The sequence below is a fragment of the Thrips palmi genome, unplaced genomic scaffold (genome assembly GCF_012932325.1).
Source record: "Thrips palmi isolate BJ-2018 unplaced genomic scaffold, TpBJ-2018v1 HiC_scaffold_19, whole genome shotgun sequence".
NCBI lineage: Eukaryota > Metazoa > Arthropoda > Insecta > Thysanoptera > Thripidae > Thrips > Thrips palmi.
The window spans coordinates 5,265,542-5,288,861 of NW_023144628.1; the positions used below are offsets into that span (position 1 = coordinate 5,265,542).

Consider the following 23,320-nt stretch of genomic DNA (forward strand, 5'->3'; position numbering starts at 1 on the left):
TTACGGAAAATGATCCCACGCGCTGTTGCAACTTCTTATATATGATGAGGTTCTATGGGACGTCGTGCAGCGTTGTCGGAACGCGGCCACACCTTGCTTAACACACACACACACACACAGAGAGAGAGATAGATAGATAGATAGAGAGAGAGAGACAGAGAGAGAGAGAGAGAGAGAGAGAGAGAGAGTCGGTGCCCCCTTTCCCGGGCAACAATTGGCGCTGCGCCCCGCGGTGCCGTGCGTGCCGTGGCGTACACCTGCCCCGCCGTGCCCCGCCGTGCCCCGCCCACCCCGCCACCAATCAGGAGGCCGTGCTGCTACACGCGACACGCGGCACCGCGCGCCACGCCGTGCACGCGGACGGAGACAGATCGGGCGCGGCAACAAAGGCGTTCCCCGCCGCCGGCGTCAGGCCCGGCCGGCACGGCCAGCACGGCCAGTAGACCGACTCCGAGAGTCGCTCTCGTCGCTCCGTCTCCCTCGCACCTAGGCGAGGCACCCCGTGAGTGCGAGAGAGACGGAGCGACGGAGTGCTGCGGGCGAGGCACTCGAGGCGGGGGAGGGATGGACGCATCGCGTGGATCGGCCGATAAATACCGCGCGGCCCGGAAGCCGCCGCCGCCAAAGCCGCCCCGCCCGCCTGGTACCCCACGTACCCCGCAATCATCGTGCTGCCCGGCCCGGCCGTTCGCCGTGGCGGGGCGTGGCGGGGTGTGGCGGGGCGCAGCGAGGAGGCAAAAGCTCAAAATAAAACGAATGCCGGCCAGCGTCGCCGGTCGGCCGGCAGGACCGGAGTGGCCGGAGGTGGAGTACGCCGCCGCTGCCGCCGCCACTGCCGCCCACGCCCCAAAATAATACACTTTGTGGTCGTCCGCCGGGCCGCCCCTTGGGGCTGCACCCCGCCGTGGGGCTGCCAGCGCGGCCAGGGCACAGCGACGCCGACGGCGACCTCGTCAGCCGAACCGAATCCCCGAGCACGCCGTCGTCCTTACCACCGTCGTCGAGGCGCCCCGCAGAGATCACCGCCATTTTAATTAGCGGGGAGCTGCAGGCCGAACAGCGCTCTGTCTCTCTCGCGCCAAGCGGCACGCCCCGTGAGTGCGAGCGAGACGGAGCGAGGCGGACCCCGTTCGGAATCGGCCCGCTGCGCGCGGAGGCGCCTGATAAAAACGGAAGCGATGCTGGCGTGGCCGTGCCAGGCCGTGCCGTCGGGGTGGTGGCGGAGGTGGCAGTCTTCGTGGTGGCGCCGTCAGGGTAAGCCGCTTAACGAGCTGCCCGCCCCTTTCGGCCGGACGTGCCTCAACCCGCCCGCCTGCAGGACCGCCTCCAGGACCATCTACAGGACCACCTCCAGGGCCACCTCCAGGACCACCTCAAAGACCATCTCCAGAACCACCTCCAGGACCACGTCCCGGACCACGTACAGGACCACCACCAGGACCACCTCCAGGACCACCTCGGGCACGGAGCGGGTACCGCCAGAAGCTCAGTACAGGAGGACGCAAGGACGTAGTCTGGACACGTCTCGAAGAATAACTCCGCACAAGGCAGCGGGATCGTCATTATTTTTTATGAAACATGGAATCGAGTCAAACGCAGGACAGGACGTCACCGGTGGATTGTCCTTCGAACGGGGAATCTGTAGATACCGTCATGCGATTGATTCCAGTCCCATTGGAGGGCATTAGAGCTCCGGAAACGTGACCAGAGTGACAAGCTCCGCGATGCGATGCGACGCGGCAGCGAGGAATCTCAGCTTCGCCCGACGCGCCTCGGCCTGAGCTCACGAGGACCGGGTGCGCACACCTCGCCTCGCGGGCGACGGTAAGCGGGAAGGTAATTTCAAAATTAAGCAGCACTCTGCGCCGGTACCCACGTAGCCTGCGTGTACCGCGTAGCACTACGGCCCTGAAACTCGACTAGATCCGCGAGATTTTCGTCGCAAACATGAACTTTACCTCGCTCCCCGCGGCGGCAAACGCGGCAGAGGTAAGTGAGCGAGGCAGGGAGGGTAGGGCTGGCGGTGCGGCCCAGCAGGCTCATTCCGAGAGAAGAGGTCTCGCTCTCACCCTCGCGGGACGCCCCATGAGTGCGACAGAGAGAGACAGAGAGAGAGAGAGAGAGAGACCATTCGGAAGCGGCCTGCCGGCGGTACCGCCGCCGCGCAGGTGCCACGGCCAGACGCAAACTACGCGCGCCACAACAAGTGCCTCATCCTTGAAAACCCCGCGCGGCCGGCACGGCCACTGCGCGCCTTTCAGGCAGAGCTAGTTTAACAAGCACATGTTATCACTCTGTGTGTGTGTGTGTGTGTGTGCGTGTGTGTGTCACAACACGAGAGCTCCGCAGGCGGAGAGGAGGAGGCCCGCTATGGGAAATAAACAATGAGGGGGCCGACCATTTGCCACGAGGGAGGAAAGGGAGAGAGAGAGAAAAAGAGGGATGGAAAACAAAGAAGGCGATACGATAGGGCTTAACTGGCACTGTCAATACGGGCCGCACGGAGCCCCGAGATTTCATTAAAGGATAGAAAACTGGTCCAGTTCATTTCTCCGCCTTGGCCTATGTGGGGGTAGTGCAGGGGGATGGGGGTGGCACTTCCTTTTACACACACACACACACACACACACACACACACACACACGCACACAGCGCCAAGCCGGCCCTGATTTCCACTGTCTCGCCGGTCGACTGACAGAATGACAGTAAAGCGGGGGAGGACGTGCCAGGCCAGCCGCCAGCCAGCCGGGCAGGCAGGCAGGCAGGCAGCCCGGGCTGCGAACTTACTTACGGCCAGCGGGGGCAGCACCAGAGTGGAGGGGATCTTGGGGGCCAGCAGCCACCAGCAGAAGGATTCCGGGAGTCGTTTTCGTCGCTCTGACTGTCACTCTCTCGCACTCATGGTGGGTCCCGTATAGGTGCGAGAGAGACAGAGCGACGAAAGCGACCCTCGGAATCAGGCTGCAGCGGCGGCACCGCACCGGGATGAGAGAAAAGACGGACTGCGTGGCCATTTAGGCCTCGCCACGGGACGTTAAGCAAGAAATGTCCCTTGCAATACCGCGGCGACGGCAGCGCGGCCAGCGCAGCCAAACAACGAAAACGTCCGCACCGCGTCCCGAAACGCCGAGCCGCCGAGCCGATCCCCCTTTTTTCCGGGCTATTTTTCCACGGGCACGAACGACGCCCGATCATGGTGGATCTATTAAAATTTATGCAGCCCGCCGTGTCATATACTCGCGGGGCGTGTGTGTGTGTGTGTGGCGGCCCGGGCCCCGGCCCGACCACCCCGATCTAAAATTAAATGCTGCCTCGGACACGCCTGGCTGGAGACAACCCCCCTCCCCCCTCTCTCTCCACCTGGTCGCCGCACCCCTCGCATTCGTGTGTGTGTGTGGAGGGGGAAGTCCTGTGTGTATTTCTCGCGGACACTTTTCCTATTCTTTATTTTCTGGTTCCGAAATAGATAATGGCCTTTACGGAATAAACTGAATCCAAGGCCCGCTGGGGGGGCCGTGGCCGAGGCCTGGCCATCGCGGCGGTCATGGCGTCATGGCCCGCCCCCGCCGCCCCCGGGGGAAATCATACGCGTCCGAGGGGTGCTGGGGGCGGCGGGAGCGGCAGGGCGGAGGGGGCGCGGCGCGCGGCAAGGCGGCCGCGACGTCCGGCAATGTAATAAACGCTGCAATAATCCGCCGGCCGGCAGGTAGTACACTGGTACAGTACGCGCGGGCGATACACTGGTAGTACAGTGCGGCGGCGTGTTCAAACGCGCGGCCGAAGCCCGCCGGGAAGCTGAACTGCGTCGCCGCGGCCTCGGCCTCCGTGCTCTTCGAGCGGGGGTTGTTCTTGTTCTTGGTGCAGGGCAGTGAGAGGCAGCTGGCCTCTGCGGGCCACCAGGCAGGCAGGCAGGCAGGCAGCCGGCCCGGCAAGGCGGCCAAGGCCCCTCTTCGCCGAGGGCCCGCCCCAACCCCGACGCCGCATTGGAAGGGGAGTTCTCCGAACCCATACACACTGTGACGTCTCATTTTTCAGCCGAGCCACGCCGGCAGCGGCGGCAGTGGCAGCCCTGTGCTCGCTCTGCTCTGCCCCTACACCGCATCCAATACCCGGCCCGGCCCAGCCCGGCCCAGCCGCACAGCACACGCCTTTGACGGCCACCTCACACCCCGGTCCGCACCAGGCCCTGCTCGCTCGCCCTGCTCCTCGCGCCATGAGAGGCCAGGCCCCAGGGCCAGCGGGCGTGCTTTCGTCGCGCGGTCTCTCTCGCACTCTGTGCGGGACGCACCGTGGGTGCGAGAGAGACGGAGCGACGAAGCCTGCAGGCCCTTCGCGCAACAAGAAAGAGAAATAAACTTGCGCGGCGTAACGAACGCGCCAAACTCGCGCCAATCCCATCATTCCGCGAGCGGCACAAGGCGAATCCCGGCCACGGAGCGAGAGAGAGAGAGAGAGAGAGAGAGAGAGAGAGAGAGAGAGAGAGAGAGAGAGAGAGAGAGAGAGAGAGAGAGAGAGAGAGAGAGGCGGTGGGCGGGAGGCCTGGCGCGACACATTTGAATTGTGGCGGTGGGAGCACGGGGCCGGGGGGCCAGGTCTCCGAGATTAGGGAGCAGCGAGGGCTGGGTGCGTGGCGCCTGGAGCCTGGAGCCTCCAGCTTGGGGGAGGGGGAGGCCGCAGTGCCGTGCCAAGCCGTGCCAAGCCGTGCCCTCCCGAGGGGAGACGACGCCAGAGGAAAAGGAACCCAAAAGTGCGCGCGTGGTTCCTATTTATACGCGGCAATATTTATGGCGCATTGTCGTGTCTTGTTGTTGTTGTTGTTGTTGTTGTTGTTCCGCTGCAGCGACGCCGTTCCAGCCCGGGGTGCCCGCCGCGCTCGCGAGACGTGGCGGCGCTAACCGGATCCGCTCATGAGCGCGCCGCGTCCCCCCTTGCTCAGGTCGGCGACGGGGCGCCCTTCCAGGATGATGGCCTCGAGCACCACGACGACGGCGGTCCGCGATCACGACGCCGTCGTCGACGTCGAGGTCGTCGGTTGGGGAGGCAGTGGGGAAGGGGTCAAATTTGGCGCGTCCGGTCGGCCGCTGCTGGCACTCACTCCATCCAAGTGCTTGTCGGGGCGGGGCGGGGCGGCCGTCCACAGGGTGGCGATGTACATCGTTATAGGGCCATAAATTGGGCTTAATGTGTGGCACTCGCAATAAATAGGGCGGCTGATAAAGTGGCGGCCGATATCGTTTAATTCGACACCGCGCTGATAAATAACGCCGTCCCTAGGTGCCAACAGGTCTCCTTCGTGTCCTCGGTGTCCTCCTCGTCCGGCGGCCTGCACGCGGCCTGCACGGCGCGTCCCCCGCCTGGACAATGCAAGCGGGACGTGATGCCGCAGAGTCATTCCGAGAGTCGTTTCCGTTGCTCCGTCTCCCTCGCACATCTCCGGGCCGCCCCATGAGCGCACGAGAGAGAGGACTCCCGGAATCAGTGTGCTGGCCAGCGCGGGCTCCACCGGGATGCGCCTCGCTTTCCGCGGCCCCCGGACCCCACACTGTACGCGGCCAGGCGGGGCCGGGATTGGCCAGGGGGTGTTTAGCGGGCCGAGTGTGCGGGGCAGCCTGATCCACACTAAGCCCCTCCCGCCGGGGCGGGGCAGGCGGGGTCCCCTCGGCCAACCGCACACAGCCCGGTACCACACTGGACTCGCCCTAGGCCCTGCCGCTGCTGGACCAACAGGCGGCCCGCGAAGAAAAGCGAGGAATCAGTGGAGAGGTAACCGGAACAGTGTGTGATTCCGCGTCCCTCTGTGTGTGAGTGAGAGCGTGTCTGTGTGTGCGAACGAGGAGGCTAGCACAGTGGTTCTCAACCTTAGGGTCGCGACCCCAAGCGGGGTCGCGAAATTTTTTTAAGGGGTCGCGGCGATGCTGGGGTCGTGTTTTAGGCCGATTTTAAGCAGCCACTGCGTCTGATCCGAGGCGGGCATTTTGCTCCCTCAACGGGCAATCGGTCTTTGGACCTTCCTTTAGCATGCCTTTGTTACGGAGTGCAATTATCAGTCTTAGTTTGGGAGCAGTATTGTCTCAAAGTTGGCCGAAACGCTCAGAAATGTCTATGAAAAATCGTGTTTTGGGCCGATTTTAAGCAGCCACTGCGTCTGATCCGAGGCGGGCATTTTGCTCCCTCAACGGGCAATTGGTCTTTGGACCTTCCTTTAGCATGCCTTTGTTACGGAGTGCAATTATCAGTCTTAGTTTGGGAGCAGTATTGTCTCAAAGTTGGCCGAAACGCTCAGAAATGTCTATGAAAAATCGTGTTTTGGGCCGATTTTAAGCAGCCACTGCGTCTGATCCGAGGCGGGCATTTTGCTCCCTCAACGGGCAGTTGGTCTTTGGACCTTCCTTTAGCATGCCTTTGTTACGGAGTGCGATTGTCAGTCTTAGTTTGGGAGCAGTATTGTCTCAAAGTCGATCAAAACGGTCGCAAGTGTCTTTGAAAAATCGTTGTGACCATTTTGGTCAACTTTGAGACAATACTGCTCCCAAACTAAGACTGATAATCGCACTCCGTAACAAAGGCATGCTAAAGGAAGGTCCAAAGACCAATTGCCCGTTGAGGGAGCAAAATGCCCGCCTCGGATCAGACGTAGTGGCTGCTTAAAATCGGCCCAAAGCACGATTTTTCATAGACATTTCTGAGCGTTTCGGCCAACTTTGAGACAATACTGCTCTCAAACTAAGACTGATAATTGCACTCCGTAACAAAGGCATGCTAAAGGAAGGTCCAAAGACCAACTGCCCGTTGAGGGAGCAAAATGCCCGCCTCGGATCAGACGCAGTGGCTGCTTAAAATCGGCCCAAAACACGATTTTTCAAAGACACTGCTGACCGTTTCGGCCAACTTTGAGACAATACTGCTCCCAAACTAAGACTGATAATCGCACTCCGTAACAAAGGCATGCTAAAGGAAGGTCCAAAGACCAACTGCCCGTTGAGGGAGCAAAATGCCCGCCTCGGATCAGACGCTGTGGCTGCTTAAAATCAGCCCAAAACACGATTTTTCATAGACATTTCTGAGCGTTTTGGCCAACTTTGAGACAATACTGCTCCCAAACTAAGACTGATAATTGCACTCCGTAACAAAGGCATGCTAAAGGAAGGTCCAAAGACCAGTTGCCCGTTGAGGGAGCAAAATGCCCGCCTCGGATCAGACGCCGTGGCATGTTAAAGGAGGGGTCCCGTGGGGTCGCGAAATTTTTCCTGGGGGTCGCGGAAATTTTTGGCTTCAAATTTGGGGTCGCGAGCCGAGAAAGGTTGAGAACCGCTGGGCTAGCAGGTGGGTACTCTCAACGCCTCTCTCCTTCCTCGTCCTTCTCGCTCCTACTCCCTTCGCTAAGCCTGAGGGTACCACCGAGGTCTAGTGTGAGCGTGAGTATTTGAGTGTAGGTGTGTGCGAGTATGTGTGGTTGTGTGTGTGTGTGGCTTGTGTTCTGGGGGAAGTCATTGTAATCCGTGTTTCTTTCCAGAGGGATCAGGGCCGCGCGTTTCCCGTTAGAGCAGTAGGGGAGAGGGGGGGGAAGAGAGAGAGAGAGAGGGAGAGAGAGAGAGAGAGAGAGAGAGAGAGAGAGAGAGAGAGAGAGAGAGAGAGACGCCAGTAGTTTCCGCGGGCCAAGCGCGCCAAAACACTATTCAGCGCGGCTCCCCCGTTGGCCGCCCTTTGGCGATCGCACAACGACCACCCCAATGTACCAAACGACCGCCGCACGCGCGCACGCCCGTGCATCAGCGGCGCTCTGTCTCTCTCGCACCGACGCGGCCCGCTCTGTGGGTGCGAGAGAGACGGAGCGACGCGTCCCCGTCCTGAATGAGCGTGCAGCGGTGCGCTACACCGTCGGCCCGTGCGATTGCCGTTACGACGGCCGTCCCCAGGAGTGGCCGGGGAAAAGGAGGGGGGGGGGGAGGTTCGCGGCGGTCGGGGTTACGAGGTGGGCGACGTCCAACTTGGGCGGGCCGCAGCGCCGCCGACCAAAGCCATGTGCGAGAGGAGCGGAGTGACGCCCCTTTCGAAGCGAGATCCGGCCGTCTGCTCGCAGCTTGTGTTTCAAACTTGGCGACGGCAAGGCGGAGGCCGGCGGAGAGCTCGGGAGGAGAAAAAGAGAGCCGCGGGAAAGCAGCTGATGGCGCCGTCTAGATTATCGCGGCCACTCGCACACAAGCGCCTCGCACGCACAAACTTTTGTTCCCCGGACAAAGATCCCTCCCTCGGTTCGGCCGCCAGACTGGAGGCTGTCCGTCGGCGACGCCCCGAAGGGGGCGGTCGGGGCTGCGGGGCTGCGGGGCTCGCTGCGATGTCGCCCCCGGTGCCCCCAGACGGCAGAGCCAAGTTTCCTCAGGATCAATTGGACCCTGGGGCCGCCTCGGGCCCACGGGGGACCAAGGGAAGAGGGCCGGGCCGAGCGAGCGGGGGCGGAAATATCAACAATTATTCCAATCTCTCTTCCAGCAGCAGCAGCAGCAGCCTGGGTCCGAATTTTTCCTCGCGACGCGCTTTCGGGTGGGGGTTGGTTAGAACTCGCCAGCTGCGCCGGGCCGCTAGGCTGATTCCGAACAGCGCTGTCTCTGTCGCTCCACTGCGCGCCTGACGCCTCATGAGTCATGAGTGAGAGAGACAGGGCACTGTTTCGGAATGAGCGTGGGCTGCGCCGGGCTGGCGATGACCTCAGTCCCCTGTCCGTCCAGTCAGCAGCGACCCGACCGCAACACGCGGACGCCCGGCCTGGCCAGCCCGGCGGCACTCGGCCAAGATAAGGGCCTGCGCGACCCTCTTCAGGCCCTTCAGGCCCTTCAGGCCGCCCTGTCCCGCGTCGCGTGAACCCCGCCGCCATGCCGCCCGCGCGCTGCAATCCGTCAGATTATGCGGCGCGTCGCTCCGTCTCTGTCGCACGCATCGAGGCGGCACAGGAGTGCGACAGAGACGGGGAGAGACTCCTCGGAGACCGCCAGCAGAGCGCCTACGCGCCTGTGAGGTAGGCCACCGCAGCCGGCGCGCGCGGCCCTGCGCGGCGGGACTGCCGCCAGCAGGCCGCCGGGCAGAGGCGGGCAGGCAGGCAGGCAGCCCGGGCAGACGGCCGAGCCGATACGATGCGGCCGAGGTGAATACGTTATGAAGGCTCCCTCAAAAGCGCACGAGTACCCGACCGGGGGAAGGGGGCAGGGGGAGTGGAAGGGGGCCATAAATAGTCTATCGCCCCGCTAGACGTGTGCGCCGACCCCAGTTTGGTCGGCGGCGGCGCTTGGCCAATTTAAGGCCGGCGGCGGCGGCGTGATCGGCGTAATCGGCGTGAAAGAAATTTTGATTTTACTGACTATAGGGTCTCAAAATTTTGTCAAACACATGTTAAAAATGATACAAGTGCGCAAATAGAGCAAGTTATTAGCAAATATATACGTTAAATGCGTAAAAGACCATTTACTTTCTGAGTGTTTGATTTTTGGCATCTCAATGAACTACGTCCTTAAGGCGGAGAGAGGGGTGGGGAAGGTAAGCCAAAGTTGGAATGGCAAATTTTTGCCAGAAAAACGCGTTTGGCTCAAGGAAACTTCAGTTTTTCGAGGTATTTTGTGGTCTGAGGCCTTCAGAAGCAAATGTTTCATTCACGCCGATTACGCCGACCGATTCGACCGGCGGCGGCGGCGCGGCTGCCTTCGACGGCGGCGGCGTCGTGACCGGTCAGCGCACATCTCTACGCCCCGCTAGCTGCCGCCCTGCTGCCGTGCAAGACACGCCGTGGAGGCGGTGCAAGCCGGAGGCAGCGCGCTGGGTTTCGCTTTTTATGAGGCGGCCGCCGCCCCCTGCACTGCAAGACAAGAAGCGCGCAACCGCCTGCCTGGCAGTGCCTGCCCAACACACTCACACGCCCACGGACTTTGCAAACACGCCACGCCTGACCTATTGACCCACTTCTCTCCCCCGCGTGACACACACGACACGCAGGGAAAGGGATGTACAGGTGCGTGCGCCTATCCACATCCCCACGACGAAAAAGGAAAGTTAGAGGGAGAGACCGACAGAGAGAGGGCGTGTTTGATTACTGGTGTGTCAGTCGGTCGGCCCATCCATCCCGTGTTCCGCGGCCGTGTCGCCGTGTCACCGAGCCGCCCCCACACTGTGGGCCCACAGACCGCGCGGCGGGGGCGGCAAGCAGGTCACAACGACGCCGTGCCGCCGCCCACGGGACGCGAGCGGCGGCTACACAGTGGGCCAGAAGACCGGTGGAGGCGGTCAAAATCGCAGCTCGCCCACTACTCTTTGTGCGGCACAGGAAAAAGCGGTTCAAGAGGGTTGCGGCCGTGCGGGCGCCGCTGCGCTGCTGGCTTGGAGGAAAAGGGGGACATCCCGGCCGGGGGACGCGGTTTATGGCGGCACGGCGCGCTATGGCGGGGAGCACCACCAGGGTGCCGTCCTGGGGGCGGACTGGGGGTGGCCGCCTGCAACCCAATCAGCCGCCGCAGCCGCAACGGAAACCCCTTGTATGACATTTTGGGGCGGGCGGGGGGCGGGCACGCAGGCCCACGCACGCACTACCACACACACGCGCACACGCACACACACAATCACACTATCACACTCACGCCCCCAAGCACACAGAACCCAGTCCGATAAAGTCCGTGCACACCGAGTGGCCCCCACACAAACACACACACATACACACACACACACACCTGCCCTACCACACCGCGCGCCGTCGTGTCGCGCCGAGCAAAACGCAGCCAGACGTCACGTTTTATGAAGCAAACTTTGCTAAAGTGCGCGTGGCGGGGCGCGGCGGGGCGACGCGCGACTACAAAACGCGGCGCGGGCAGGACGCGCCGCCCCGCGCTGCTCAAGCCCATTCCGACGGCCAGAACAAACGAAAACAAATGACACAAAAGAGTGCCGCCGCCGCGCCTGCGCGGGGAAAAAATATAAAACTCGCGAATGTGAAAGTTAAAGTGAATTCATATTTCTGTCACATTGCAGTCGGCGGGGGCGGGGCGGGGGGCGCGTCGAACGCGAGCACGCCCTGCTGCAGGCCGCGCGCCGCGCCAGCGCAGCCAGGCCGGCGGCCCGGGCCCCCCAGGGCGCCCCAAAACAGTTAGTGGAAGAAGTTGTGGCGGCGGGGAGGAGGCGGGGAGGGGGGAAGGGCGGCCGCGCGAGGTATCAGCCGAGGCCATCGCGACCGATGCGACCCGGAAATTTGGTCAATAAGCTCACCGGAAGCGCGACGAGCGGCGCGGCCCGATGGGGATGCGTGCCAGCGCGGCCGGGGCCGCCAGCCAACTGTGTTGTTGTTGTTGTTTTTCCCCGATTTCGTTCCAGCAAATTAACGGAAGGACGCGCCGATAGGCTCGGCCTCCTCGGCGCGGCGACCGATGGCCGATAGGCCGGCCGGCCGTCCGTGATTAAGGAGGCAGAAGCAAGGCAAAGGTGGAGTCGGGGATTCGGTCCATGGGTTGACTCAGACGAACTTTCGGTCGGAGTTCGCCCGCGTAGTACGCATCTCGTTCGGAGGGCAATCCATTGGTGGGGTGACACGTTCGGTTCGAGTCCCATTTAGCGACTCTGGAGCTCAAAACGCGTCTCGAATTTTGGCCGCCCCCACCGGCCTTCCGGGCCGCGGTGCGACGCCCCGGTGCACGCGCATCGAGTGAGCAGGCCGGAACGCAAACTAGGCGCCGTCAGCGTGCACGGGCAGGGCAGGCAGGGCACGCGGGGCCCACAATGTGGCTTACGTTGCGATCAATGCGAAGGGCGAGACAATGGACTACGGCCCTACGGCCCTGCGGCCGCACACACAGCGCGTCAAATTACCATTGTTGCCGCCGAACACGTCATTGGCGGACGGACGCTGCACTGCCACAAAGGCGCCACAGCCCGCAGGGCGCCGCAGGGCGGACCGCGCGTTTTTAAAGCGACGAACAGGCCGGGCCTACGCTTTTTAATGGGACTCGACAACGCCAAACGCCCGACGCGTCCGTTTCTGTTTCACGGCGGCGCTGTCCGCCGGCAGCCCGCAACAATAACACACACACGCACACACACAACACACACACACACACACACACACACACACACACACACACACACACCTAAAGCCGCATCGAGGCGACGCGTAAAAAAGGAAAAAGAAAGAGAAGCGCGACGACGGGTGATCGAACCGCCGCCTCAGTGACAACAATGTTTTATACGGTGTCGCCGCTGTAAAAGGGGCACTTGAGCCGCTAATAAAAACGACTCTGTGTGTGTGTGTCTGCACTCTGTCTTTTCCCTTGCAGAGAGTCATCCCCCCTGTTCCAGCAGCGGGGCGTCGCAATGCGCGCCACACACACACACACACACACACACACACGACGCTGCTGCGACCGACTCCGACACACTGCTATATACGAGCCCAGGGCGGCACTACTATTCGCAGCTGCGAGCCACTATTTGCAGCCCTGTTTGCAGTTCGCACGCAGAGCACAGAGGGAGCGCTGCGCGGCCTGGCTGGCACCGTCGTCGTCGTGCAAATAAGCCCTCATTTCCGGTCGGCGAGGCAGAGCGGTGTTCCCGAGGCGCCTGCTCGCTCGGAAAGGACTGTACAACGGCCGAGACAAAAGCCCAAATGCATTCCCAATCTCGAGTCGGCACCGCCGACGAAACCTCCTTCCACCGCGAGCCGCGAACGAAAGAACACTTTTTCGGGTACAGAGACGAGGCGACTAGGCGTTGTTCAGAATCACGAGTCCGCTACTTGTAGCAGTGCTGGTACTGACCGGTGCTCTCGGTGCCGTAGACGTCCGGGCAGGCCTGGTAGCGCAGCAGCAGCCGCGACTCCTGGGTGCAGGCCTCCACGGAGGACATGGGCGAGCGGCAGTCCCCGTGGCCGCGGTTGTAGGTGAAGGCGAGCGGGCCGCGGAACGGGCAGGCCACCGGGGAGCCGCCCAGGCGGAACATGGAGAAGAGCAGCGCGTCGCCGGTGATGAGCTTGCAGAGCTGGTCCAGGCTGGTGTGGCCCTGGCAGAAGGCTGCAACAGCAACACGCAAGGAGTCAGTATCATGAAATAGCAGGACTATATCGCGAGGCTGCCGCTGCTGAAATGGGTGTGGCCAACGCGAGGCAGGGCATACCATGACAACTACTTTGACGTTGAGGAAAGTCTTTGATCAGAGCTAGTGGACGCAGTGGTGGGCCAAAGGCATATAAGTAATATTCCATCGTATGTTCGGTCGAAGTATATTCTTGGAAGCAAATTTTCTGAGCCGGTCGTTCCACGGTCCGGACCTGGTTTCGACTCCCCGCGACGGCAAACCATTTCCCCCGTGATATTTCCAGTACGTCCACCACTGCCCGGCGGTCGGCAGCGCAAAGTGACACGATTTTTCAGCCGGCGACGAGCCATCGCTCAGCCGGCCACCCTGCTGGCAGTGCTGGCCGCCCCGCGGAGGGAGGACGTCGTGATCGGTACGCCGATACGGCACTCGTTTGCGCGGCATTAGGTGTTTGTCACGGCCCCGCGCAGCGTCGCCATCAAATATTGCCAGCGCTGCACTGTGCAGACACTGGACTGACTAAATTTAAGATGGGTTTCTTGTCGGCTAATGACCGAGGACATGCACGATAATCAGTCGATACGACCTGACTAATGTTTCTGTCGATATTCGGAATCTTGAATGCCCTCGCGTGCGACGTCAGGATGTTTTCTGCATTATTCATGATTCCGGAAATGAAAGTCCCCATTCGGATACCAACAATCCACAAATTTTTGATAGGACCGACGCAGGAGGATGGTTTGGGGTCTGACTATGAAAGGGCTTTTGCAGTCAGCGGGTTGTGGGTGACACGAGGCTCCGAACGGTAGGTCCCGATTCGACCAGCGCGGTAAAATATCCGGCGCATTTTTACATCGCGGCAACTGAGAAGCGAAAGACAAACGACGGGGCTGACGCACGTCAACGCGAGGGAGGGGTGGGGTGGGGGTCGTCTGGGGAGACACTGTGATTCGGGTGGCAGGCGGGACGGGCGGCCACTTTATACCCAGAGCAAGCGAAGCTCGGCGAAGCTCATGGAGATTCATCACGGCGCTATTACACTATTACACCTCGACGCAGCGAGACGCCGCGAGACGCCGCGCCATTCCAACTCGGGAATGAAAACAATATTTCGAGCCTCCGCGACACACGGCCCCAGACCTTGCGCATGTTGATGCGCGGTCCTTCATCAAGCCCTGGCCGCTTAGAGGCGCCGCGACGCACTTTTTTGGGGGGCAGACTGCAAACAGACCGCGGTAAACAAAAGGCCTCTTTCCTATCAAAATCACAATAAAATAGAACAAAAAAAAAGTGTATCCGGCGAATACCATTAGGACGCTCCACACAATCCCTCTGCCATGCAGATTTCCCTTTCATCTCCCCACCCCCTCCCCACCCCGTCCGTCCATCGGAGTCTAACCAACCGCCGCGGCAGTGGCGTAGCCTGGGCAGTGGCCGAGCAAGTTTCGAGTCATTTTCGTTCTCTCCCCCCCCCCCCTCTCTCTCTCTGATGCGTGCTGGCCGCACTGCTTTGGTGGCCGTGACCACGCGCACTTCGCGCACACTGCGAGTACGAAGCGGGGAGGGAATCGCACGGGAATTTCGGTTTCACGTGACACGGCGCGCTGAAACACAAGGGGCGTGTTTGCGAGGCGGGGCGCGGCGTGGCACGGCGTCTCCCGAGAGCAGCCTCCTCCGCTCCTTCTTTCCACACGTCAAGTTACCCGCCCCTCTGTACAGCAACCCGCTCACACACTGCCAGAAGATAGGGACGCTACGAATCAACGTCTATTTTGCTGACGTGCACCAAAACAAGAAGTGGAGAAGAGATCATTTTAAAATGTTTTAAATACCAACTGGCGTGGCAAAAAACATCACAGAGCATCACTTTCATAGAAGGGTTTCTCCCGTGACGTAATACGTGGATGAACCCTTACACGCACGCCGTTCTGGGACGACGGGTTGCTGGCCTCCGCGGGGGGCTGCAGTGGATTGAGGGCCTCTGCCCCCACCCCCCTCGGCCGCCTGCTCGCACTGACCACCTGTCTACTTGGAGAGATAGAGGCTCCGCCGGCCACCGGGCCGCCACTCCATTACCTAGATCAACTCGATACTAACGCGCCGGGCCTTCGCACAAATCGCTCTCTTTTATCCATTTTCGCGGAGGGAGGGAGGCAAAAAAAGGGCCAGCCTGTTTCAGTGATTTTCCCCCGCTTCTGCTGTGTTTTGGCCAAGGCCTTGGCAGTGTAGGCGCGTATATGGTTGCGCCGATGTGGCGCAGCTCGGCGCAGCGCGAGGCAACGTGGCCCCCCAAGATCCCGTTGTTTTATGAGCCCGGAATTTGCAAGCAACAGTGAGCCCCTATAAACTGGGCGCCAGGAATGTGGCCTCGTCCTGGGCCTCGGCCCGGTCTGGCTCGTTGGGCACCGCGCTGCCGCGGCCTCAGGCCACGCAGGCCCTCTCTAACATATGTACCCGCTCTCTCTCTCTCTCTCTCTCTCTCTCTCTCTCTCTCCCACGGCCATAATATTCCCAGGCAGGGGAAAGGAACAGGTGGTCGAAAGCGTCCCCGAAGTCGCGGTCCGCGCCACGTTCCGCTCACGCTCGGCTTGCGGCACAAAACGCGTTCCACACAGATGGACATAATCCTTTGATCGCGCGACCAGCCCTCTCTCTCTCTCTCCCAGGTGGCGCTGCAGCGGCGGTCGATCGAGGGACGGCCCTTCGCCTCCCCGCCGTTTCCGGGACGGCCCGTCCGAACAGCGGTCTAACTCTGTTACATACCTCTGCCAGGCCCGGCAGCCCGGCCAGCGGGGCGGGGCCTCGGCATGGGCAACGAGGCAGCAAAGGGCATCCTCCACGTCATCGGCGCCTCCTGGAGACTCCGGCCGCCTTCGGGAGGCTCCAGACCCACCGCCTACAAGACCCACCGCCGCCGCGTCACGGCACCGCGGCACTGGCCGAGCGGCTTAATGAATTTACGGTCGTCCTTAAAGTTTGGGCCGCGCTGCTGCGCGCTGCTGCGGGCGGCATGCTCATTCCGAACGGCAGTGGCGTCGCTCTGCACTCTGTCGCACTCGTGTGCCGCCGGCCAGGCCGGCAGAGGTGCGACAGAGACAGACCGACGGCACTCCGGAGCCGCTTGGCAAAAGGGGGGGGGCAACGCGCCTGGAAGGCCTGCTGGAGTCCCAGGCGCGCGAGAATCGCACATGTGAAGCCGCGAGTGCTCCGCACCGCGACCGCGCCTTCTTCCTCGGCTCTTGTGATTATGCACCGCCCGACCTAACCTGGACCGCCACGGGCAACACAACACAGCCCCCCGCCCGCCCGCCCGCGGGGGCACGGAGCACGGCGAAGCACGGCCCCGCCGCGCCCACATTACCGTATGCCGCAAACTAAAGCTCCAAATCCACCGGGGGCGTGCGAAACTTGCGACTCGCAGCAGCAGGTTGCGTGGGGGGCGGTGGGGGGGACACACGGGAACAACGGGAGGGGGGGGGGGAAGAGAACTGACGCACGGGCCCCGCAGAGACTTGGCCCGCAAAAACCAGCCCCCCACTCCACTCCACCCACCCCGCTACCTCGAACACCGCCAGCCTGTAGTTGTACTGCGTTGCTTTCTAATCCAGGGCCCGGCGAACACCTCGCCGTCCATGAGCCGCCGTGATCCTGGCAGCATGGCCCGGGATTCTCCCCCCCCCTCCCAACCACCACCACCAACCTCTCTTACCCCCCCTCCCCCGCCACACGACACGAGTCGTTTCGCACGCCTCTAATTTACAACTCAAAGAAAGCGCGACCAACGCGTGCCGCTACAGCCCCCGTCCCCCTCTCTTTCTCTCTCAATCTCTCTCCCTCACACACACGAGAGGCCGCGCGAGTGTGGGTGCGTACGCGACACAAACGGAAAACAACAGATGAAGAATTATTACGACTCGCCGCGCACGCCACGGCGTTGCTTGAAAAACAAAGAGACAAAAAAGAAGAAGGAGAAAAAACGAGGGAAAAACGAGTGTGTGACAGAGAAAGAGAGGCAGCAGAAGGCAACAAAGAATCTGGCGCACGCGTGGTCGCCCTCGGCAGCGGCTGAGTGTGTCGGAGAGAGAGAGACCTCACCCGCGTCGCAGTGACGCGCCAAAGAAGGGCGGGCGCACTGTCAACACTTCTTTGCTGTCACTAATCACGGACAACGGAAAAAAATCTTTACTACCCCCTCATCAACTGCGTGCATGGGATCCATTGCAAACCAGCTAACTCCCCCCCCTCTCTCTCGCTCTACCGCTGGCTTTGACGTGATTGGCCGCTGAATGAGCGCGAAACGCGCAGGGGCTGCGGCCTGTCAGCCAAAAAGGAGGAACGGTGTGTGGTTTGTCGTGCAATATGTTTCAGCGCGCCATCCAGCATCCGAGTGGACGGCGAATAAATTATGATTCATGCACGAGTAGTGTACGTCCCCCCCCCCACACACACACTGCGAGTACGTGTTGCGACGGCCCCGTTGGCACGCAGAGTGTGCTTTTTGTGATTGGGCCGCCACGCCCTGGCCCCTGGCCGCGAATATTGGCAACGCGCCGCGACACGCCGGGAGTGAGTACGCTACACTCGTAAAGCCAGGTCGGTGCACCGCTCGCTCGGAGAGGAATGCATGCGATGCAGCGTGCACGCAGCGGGTCCGCGTTTTCGGTGATCGGTATTACGCAAATAATTGGACTGAAGCGACACACACATGAAATGGGAAATCGTACGGGGAATTGCTCGGGAATCAAACAACAAATCAAACGAGGAATCGAACGAGGAATCAGTTTGATTCGAGGAGTGGGTTGGAGGCTTATTTGTGGACGATGGGGAGTCTGTCGTCGCGCAGTGTGTCGTGCGTTAGTCTCGCTGCACCCGTCGGCCTCACATCACTCTTTCAAGCTACACAAACAAACCGGCCGGCACACACGCGCGCCAACGCCATGCCCTCCGAAATCATAACTCTCGGCTGCAGCGCGCCGCGTGGCCGTGTGTGGCTGCGCCCGCCCGCCGCGTGCCCCCCAAACAATGCAACGAGGGCGCTTCGGGTTGATTTACGATTGCATATTGCATGCAACATGACCTGCTGCACTCCAGACGCCCCGGCGTCACTCTGACGCTTCGAGCCACAGAGAGAGAGAGAGAGAGAGAGAGAGAGAGAGAGAGAGAGAGAGAGAGAGAGAGAGAGAGAGAGAGAGAGAGAGAGAGAGAGAGAGAGAGAGGAAGATGACAAAAAGAGAAGACTGACACATCATCATGAGCTTATTAAAATACAACCCTACCTGAGGGTGCCCCCTAGTCCCCCCACACGACCGAGGGTACAAAGAACAGCAGAAGAACAAGAAGAAGGGGGAGGAGGAGCGGCGGCGAGCAATTCGTGATGTGGCATTGTTGCCCCGGCATGCCTTTACATGGTTTGCACAGCAAACACGGCGTTCGGACGAAAAGCATCATTATCTCCCCCGATGGAGCGTGCTTGCCTCCCCCCCCCCGCCTGCTGTCTCGCAGCGCAGCGCCAGCAGGGAAGGCAGGTCGTCTAGTCAGTCAGACAAGCGGCGTCACGAAGATTCTACAAAATTGTCAAAACTGGTAGAAACAGTTAAAGGGAAACTTTGCCGTAGCGCTTCAGCAGTCATCATAGTCTTTTGTCAGGGAAGCTAGCCAGAGAAAGAGTGTGTGTTTTAGAGAAAGAGAGAGAGAGGGGGGAGGGATGGAGAGAGACAGATAGTGACAGACAGAGTGCGTGTTGCTGACGTGTCCTTCCCTCAGCCACACGTCCCATTAGGACGAGCCCCACCCAAACACGCGAACCTCACCACTCGGCACAGCAACGCAAACTTCCTCGCCCCCCCTCTCTCTTTCTCTCTTATTAGGCATGTCGATAACGCCGACGCAGCACAGTAACGAACAGAGAAATATAAAATGTGGAAAAAATGGGAAGGCGAAGCGAGCAGCAAGCAGCAGCGTGTAGAGCGGCGCGGATTCAGCGATTTCACGAGAGAAGGGTCGGGATGGACAGCAACGCAAACAAAGGTTGCAAACAATACGGCACCGTACCGTATAAACCCTTGGAGCTCTCTGTTCTCCCCCCCTCCCCTCCCCTCTGGGACCGCTGGCCGGGCCCGCCGGCACCCTTTGAGCCAAACAACAACACGAGCGATCGCCAACGATTGGGCGAAACAAGCCAATACTCACTCTCTTTGTACTGCAGGACGTTGATGTGCTTCTCGTGGATCACGACGCAGCGGAAGCAGGAGCCCTTCCTGCAACAACAAGAGGCACGTCACGTCTCATGCTGGGCCGCAGCCACGACGCAACGCGGTCATCGCTCAGCCGGCAGGCCAGGCCTTTCCATGTTCGGCCGACCGGCAGCCGACCGGCACTTTCGTCGCTCCGTCTCCCTCGCACTCCCGGGGCGTTCGGAGTGGGTGCGAGAGAGACAGAGCGAGGAAGCCGCCGCCGGGCTGATCCGTGCGATGCAAGGCGCCAATGGCGGCCGTGGCGTCTGTTCCACGTCAGATTACTCGCCGGGATGCGATTTCGTTAAGAGCCGCCGCGCGATATTTTTCTCTTCCTTTCGTTTTTAGCGGTGGCGCCGCGGAGCCGAGGCGCAAAGCCGAGCCGACATCGAACACTGGCGGCAAGGGGAAGGCCGCCGCGAAGAACGCCGAGCTGACCGCCGAGGCCGTCAGCCAGCAGAGTTTTCAACTGTGTTTGGCTCAAAGCGAATACAAAGTGGAACCGATGGCTTCCGCTTAGAACGAGGGATGGCACCGCGATGCAGACACATTTGACGGCCCGAATGAGAAACTCGGCCGGAGTAAAGCGAGTTTGTGGCCCACTCTGCGCCGCCGCCATGTTGGACCAAGCACTGCATGCAAGCAAACTGGCACTTACTCGTCCACGACGAGGTACTTCTCGCCGTCCGACGCGACGCAGCGGCCCTTGTTGCTCAGCCGGTTGTGCAGGATGGTGATGCCCTGCCGCACGCCGCTCTGGAACCACTGGCCCTCCCAGCGGCTGGGGAACCGGCACGACCCTGCAAAGCAACAAACAGAACAATGTCAATGGGTCAACGGTCAGCGAGCGCGCCGTACGTTGCAATCAGGCAGCCAGGCAGGCAGCCAGGCAGGCAGCCAGGCGGGGCTGGCAGCCCAGTAATGACCGTCCGTGGGCCGTCCAAACGGGCCGAGAAACCGTCGCGAGAAAATCCCGAAATCCCCCCGGAAGAAGCGCCCTGGACGGCGCGGGGGCCGCGGGGGCCGCGCGGGGCACGGGGGCACGAAGGGCTGCGTGGGCGGCGGGGGCCTCGGGGGGAGTTAGCAGGGCTTTGGACTGCGGTGACCCGAGAGGAACTAGGGTCGCCAGGCTGCCAGGCCACCAGGCCGACACCGCGCCGAGCTGATCAGTATCTTGTTCGGGTTCACGCCGGAGATCGCCCCGCCCTGCCCCAGCAGATCTCGACACCAAAAAACGCGCGCCTCCGTCGCCAGGTCGTACCTCTCGCTGGAGTGGCCGCTGGAGTCCGGGCCAAACTACTCGAGAAATACACGCGTGGCGCACGTGTCCACCAGGTCAGCCTAGGGTTGCCACGTGCCCGCCGCGGCCTAGGGTTGCCACGGGGCGACCGCAATGGCCGGCCAGCTGCGAGGTGAGCCCGCAGACATTAAGTCCGCCCAAAGCCCTACCTGGCCCTGCCCGCCCTGCGAGGGCCTGCGAGGGTGCGGGCCGGGGGGTCTTTGGGCGCCCTGCCCCCGCCCCGCCCCCACCCTGCCGCCCCCGCGCCGCCCCCCGGTCGAGGGATCCCCAGAAAGAAGGGATTGGCCGGGGGCCTCGGCCAGGCCAGCCTCCTTGGATTCTAAACCATCAGCTTTGGCGGAGCTACCCGCCGAAAAACAGCAACAGGGCGTAACACGTGCGGCCCAGCAGGCGGCGGGCTCGTTTCGAGAGGGAGGCATCTGTCTCTCTCGCACTCAGGGGCACGTCGAACGCGTGCGAGAGAGGCAGAGACAGGCGGCTGAAGCAGCCTGCAGCAGCCTGGCCGCCTTGCTGCCACCGGCGAGTTATTTAGTTCCCGAATTGATGGACCCGGCCCGGCCGGCTCGCTGCCTCCAGCAGCAGATCGACTCGTCGCTCCGTCTCTCTCGCACCCTTACGGAGCGCCCCGCGAGTGCGAGAGAGACAGAGGGACTGGCCAGGGCCGGCTCGAGGTCGTCCGGGTCGTACAGCCTTGCTGCCCATTTTTCTTGGGTCTGCGCGCGATAGGGTGAAATCAGCTGTGAACTAGATCGGGCCGGACCGGTCCGGGCAGCTCCACTCGGGGCAGCCCGGATTAAATCCAAGACAAATTTTTACCCGTCCGGCGGAGCGAGAGAGACGGAGAGTGGCTTGCCTTGCCCGGCCTTGCCGCGGACGGGGAACCTCTCAGGGGCGGCCAGTCACACGGCCGCCCGCCTGCGCCCAATTGCGGCCCAAGAAAAATAAGATTGGGAAAATAGGGCGTGGCGGCGTGGCGGCGTGGGCGGAGCGACAAGGACAAAGCGCCGGCATGGCGGCGCGCTGGGCCGCGGCGAGGCGACGGAGGGAGAAGGACGCCTGCGAGGTAGGCCTGCCCGCCGCGCGCCGCTGCCGAGCGGGCGGCCTATGCTGCCGATGGCAGGCGCTGAGGCCGAGGCTGAGGCCCGGCGGAGCCATTCCGAGCGGCGCTCTCTGTCTCTCTCGCACTCGCGGCGCGCTCCACGCGCGCGAGAGAGACAGATAGAAGTGAGCCCGCAGCGTCGCGGCCGCGAGCCAAGCCGAGCGGAGCGACAAACGAGCGTGTCCATACGCGGCGCGGGGGGCATTGCTTTGGCGGGGCAGCCCAACGGGGCAGCCATCCGTCTCCCTCGCACTCGCAGTGCCCTCGACGAGGAGGAGAGCGAGGAATCGATTTGACGCGCGAGGCATCGATTTGACGCGCAAGCCTCGCAAGCCGCGTAAGCACCCCCTGGAAATTCATTCACCGAGCCTCTGAGCCGCGGCGCCGCGGCGCGTCGAGCCAGGCTGGTTCCGAAAAGTACCTCCCTCGCGCTCCGTCTCTCTCGCACTCACGGGCCGCTCCGAGAGGGTGCGAGAGAGACAGAGCGACGCAAACACTGCGAGGCCGCTGGCCGCGCGCCAGGCACCCCGACGGCCGCGGTCAACACATCCATTACACTGTGAAGCAGTCCGAGGGCCCCAGAGGGGGCCTCCAGGCCGCGGGGGCGGGGAGCCACCTGCGGACTTGTTCCGAGTCTTCCTCGTCGCTCTGTCTCCCTCGCACTCATGCGGCGTTCCGTGGAGGTGCGAGAGAGACAGAGCGACGAAAGGGACTCTGCCGAGGGGACGCCGCGTCGCTCGCCGCGAGGCCGGGCCGCGTAATACGCCGCTGAAAAGGTAAGGAGCGGGCGGCTAAAGGTCGTTAAGGGGCGCACTATGACAGTTTGGGGTTGCAAAGGGGGCGGGGGCGGCGCTTCAAGACGAGGCGGGAGAGAGAGGGAGAGAGAGAGAGAGAGAGAGAGAGAGAGAGAGAGAGAGAGAGAGAGAGAGAGAGAGAGAGAGAGGTGCACAGAAAGGAGGGAAAGCCAAGTCTCCTCAACGCCGTGGTGCCCTGTTCGGCGGCGACCTCGACGGGCTCACCCTACGATTCCTTCCGCACGCCGCCGACGTCACTCTGTCTCTCTCGCACTCTCTGGTCGGGGCGCTGCGTCCCGCAGGTGCGAGTGCGAGGAGAGAGAGAGTGCCGCTGCGTAATGTATGTCATCCGGGACTGCACTTTAAAGTTATTCGGCGCGAACGGCGAGGCGGTCTGCGAGGCGGTCTACGAGGCGGGCGGTCCGGACGCCGGGACGCCCAGAGGCTAGCGCCAGGCAGCGCGCTGCGGCGGCGGAGCAGTGGAAGGTCAAGGAGCGCCAACTGCGAGCAGCGTGATGAATATGAAAATTTCATTCGCAAGGAAGGGACTTCCAAGGGCTCATAACCGGAGGGCCCTGCTCTGCCCGCTCCGCCCGGCCAGAGGGAAGGGGGTCGAAAAAGCACCAGGTTTCGGGAGGGGCGGGGCGGGGCGCGCCACGCCCAAAGGGATCCCGAGGAGACTGCGGCCCACAGACTCGCAATGCTGGCAATGCGGGGAGCCGAAATCACAGAGGGAAAGAACACAGCGGCGGAGGCCAGGGCCAGGCCGGCGAGCAGCCAGGCAGCAGCCAGGCAGCAGCCGGCCCCCGGTGACGGATAGCCTCGACAGAGACGA

The 23,320-nt window shown here is 62.0% G+C and overlaps 1 protein-coding gene across 1 annotated transcript in view; it reads right to left on the minus strand.

Annotated features, from left to right (window-relative positions):
* The window catches only part of LOC117646260, a 104,666-nt gene that overhangs the window by 26,162 nt on the left and 55,184 nt on the right, over positions 1 to 23,320 (minus strand). The window contains exons 4-6 of the mRNA XM_034387096.1: positions 19,951 to 20,092; positions 19,249 to 19,316; positions 12,783 to 13,034 (exon numbers count right to left, since the gene is read on the minus strand). Coding sequence (XP_034242987.1) covers positions 12,783 to 13,034; positions 19,249 to 19,316; positions 19,951 to 20,092 — 462 coding nt within the window. The remainder of the gene's footprint in view (positions 1 to 12,782; positions 13,035 to 19,248; positions 19,317 to 19,950; positions 20,093 to 23,320) is intronic.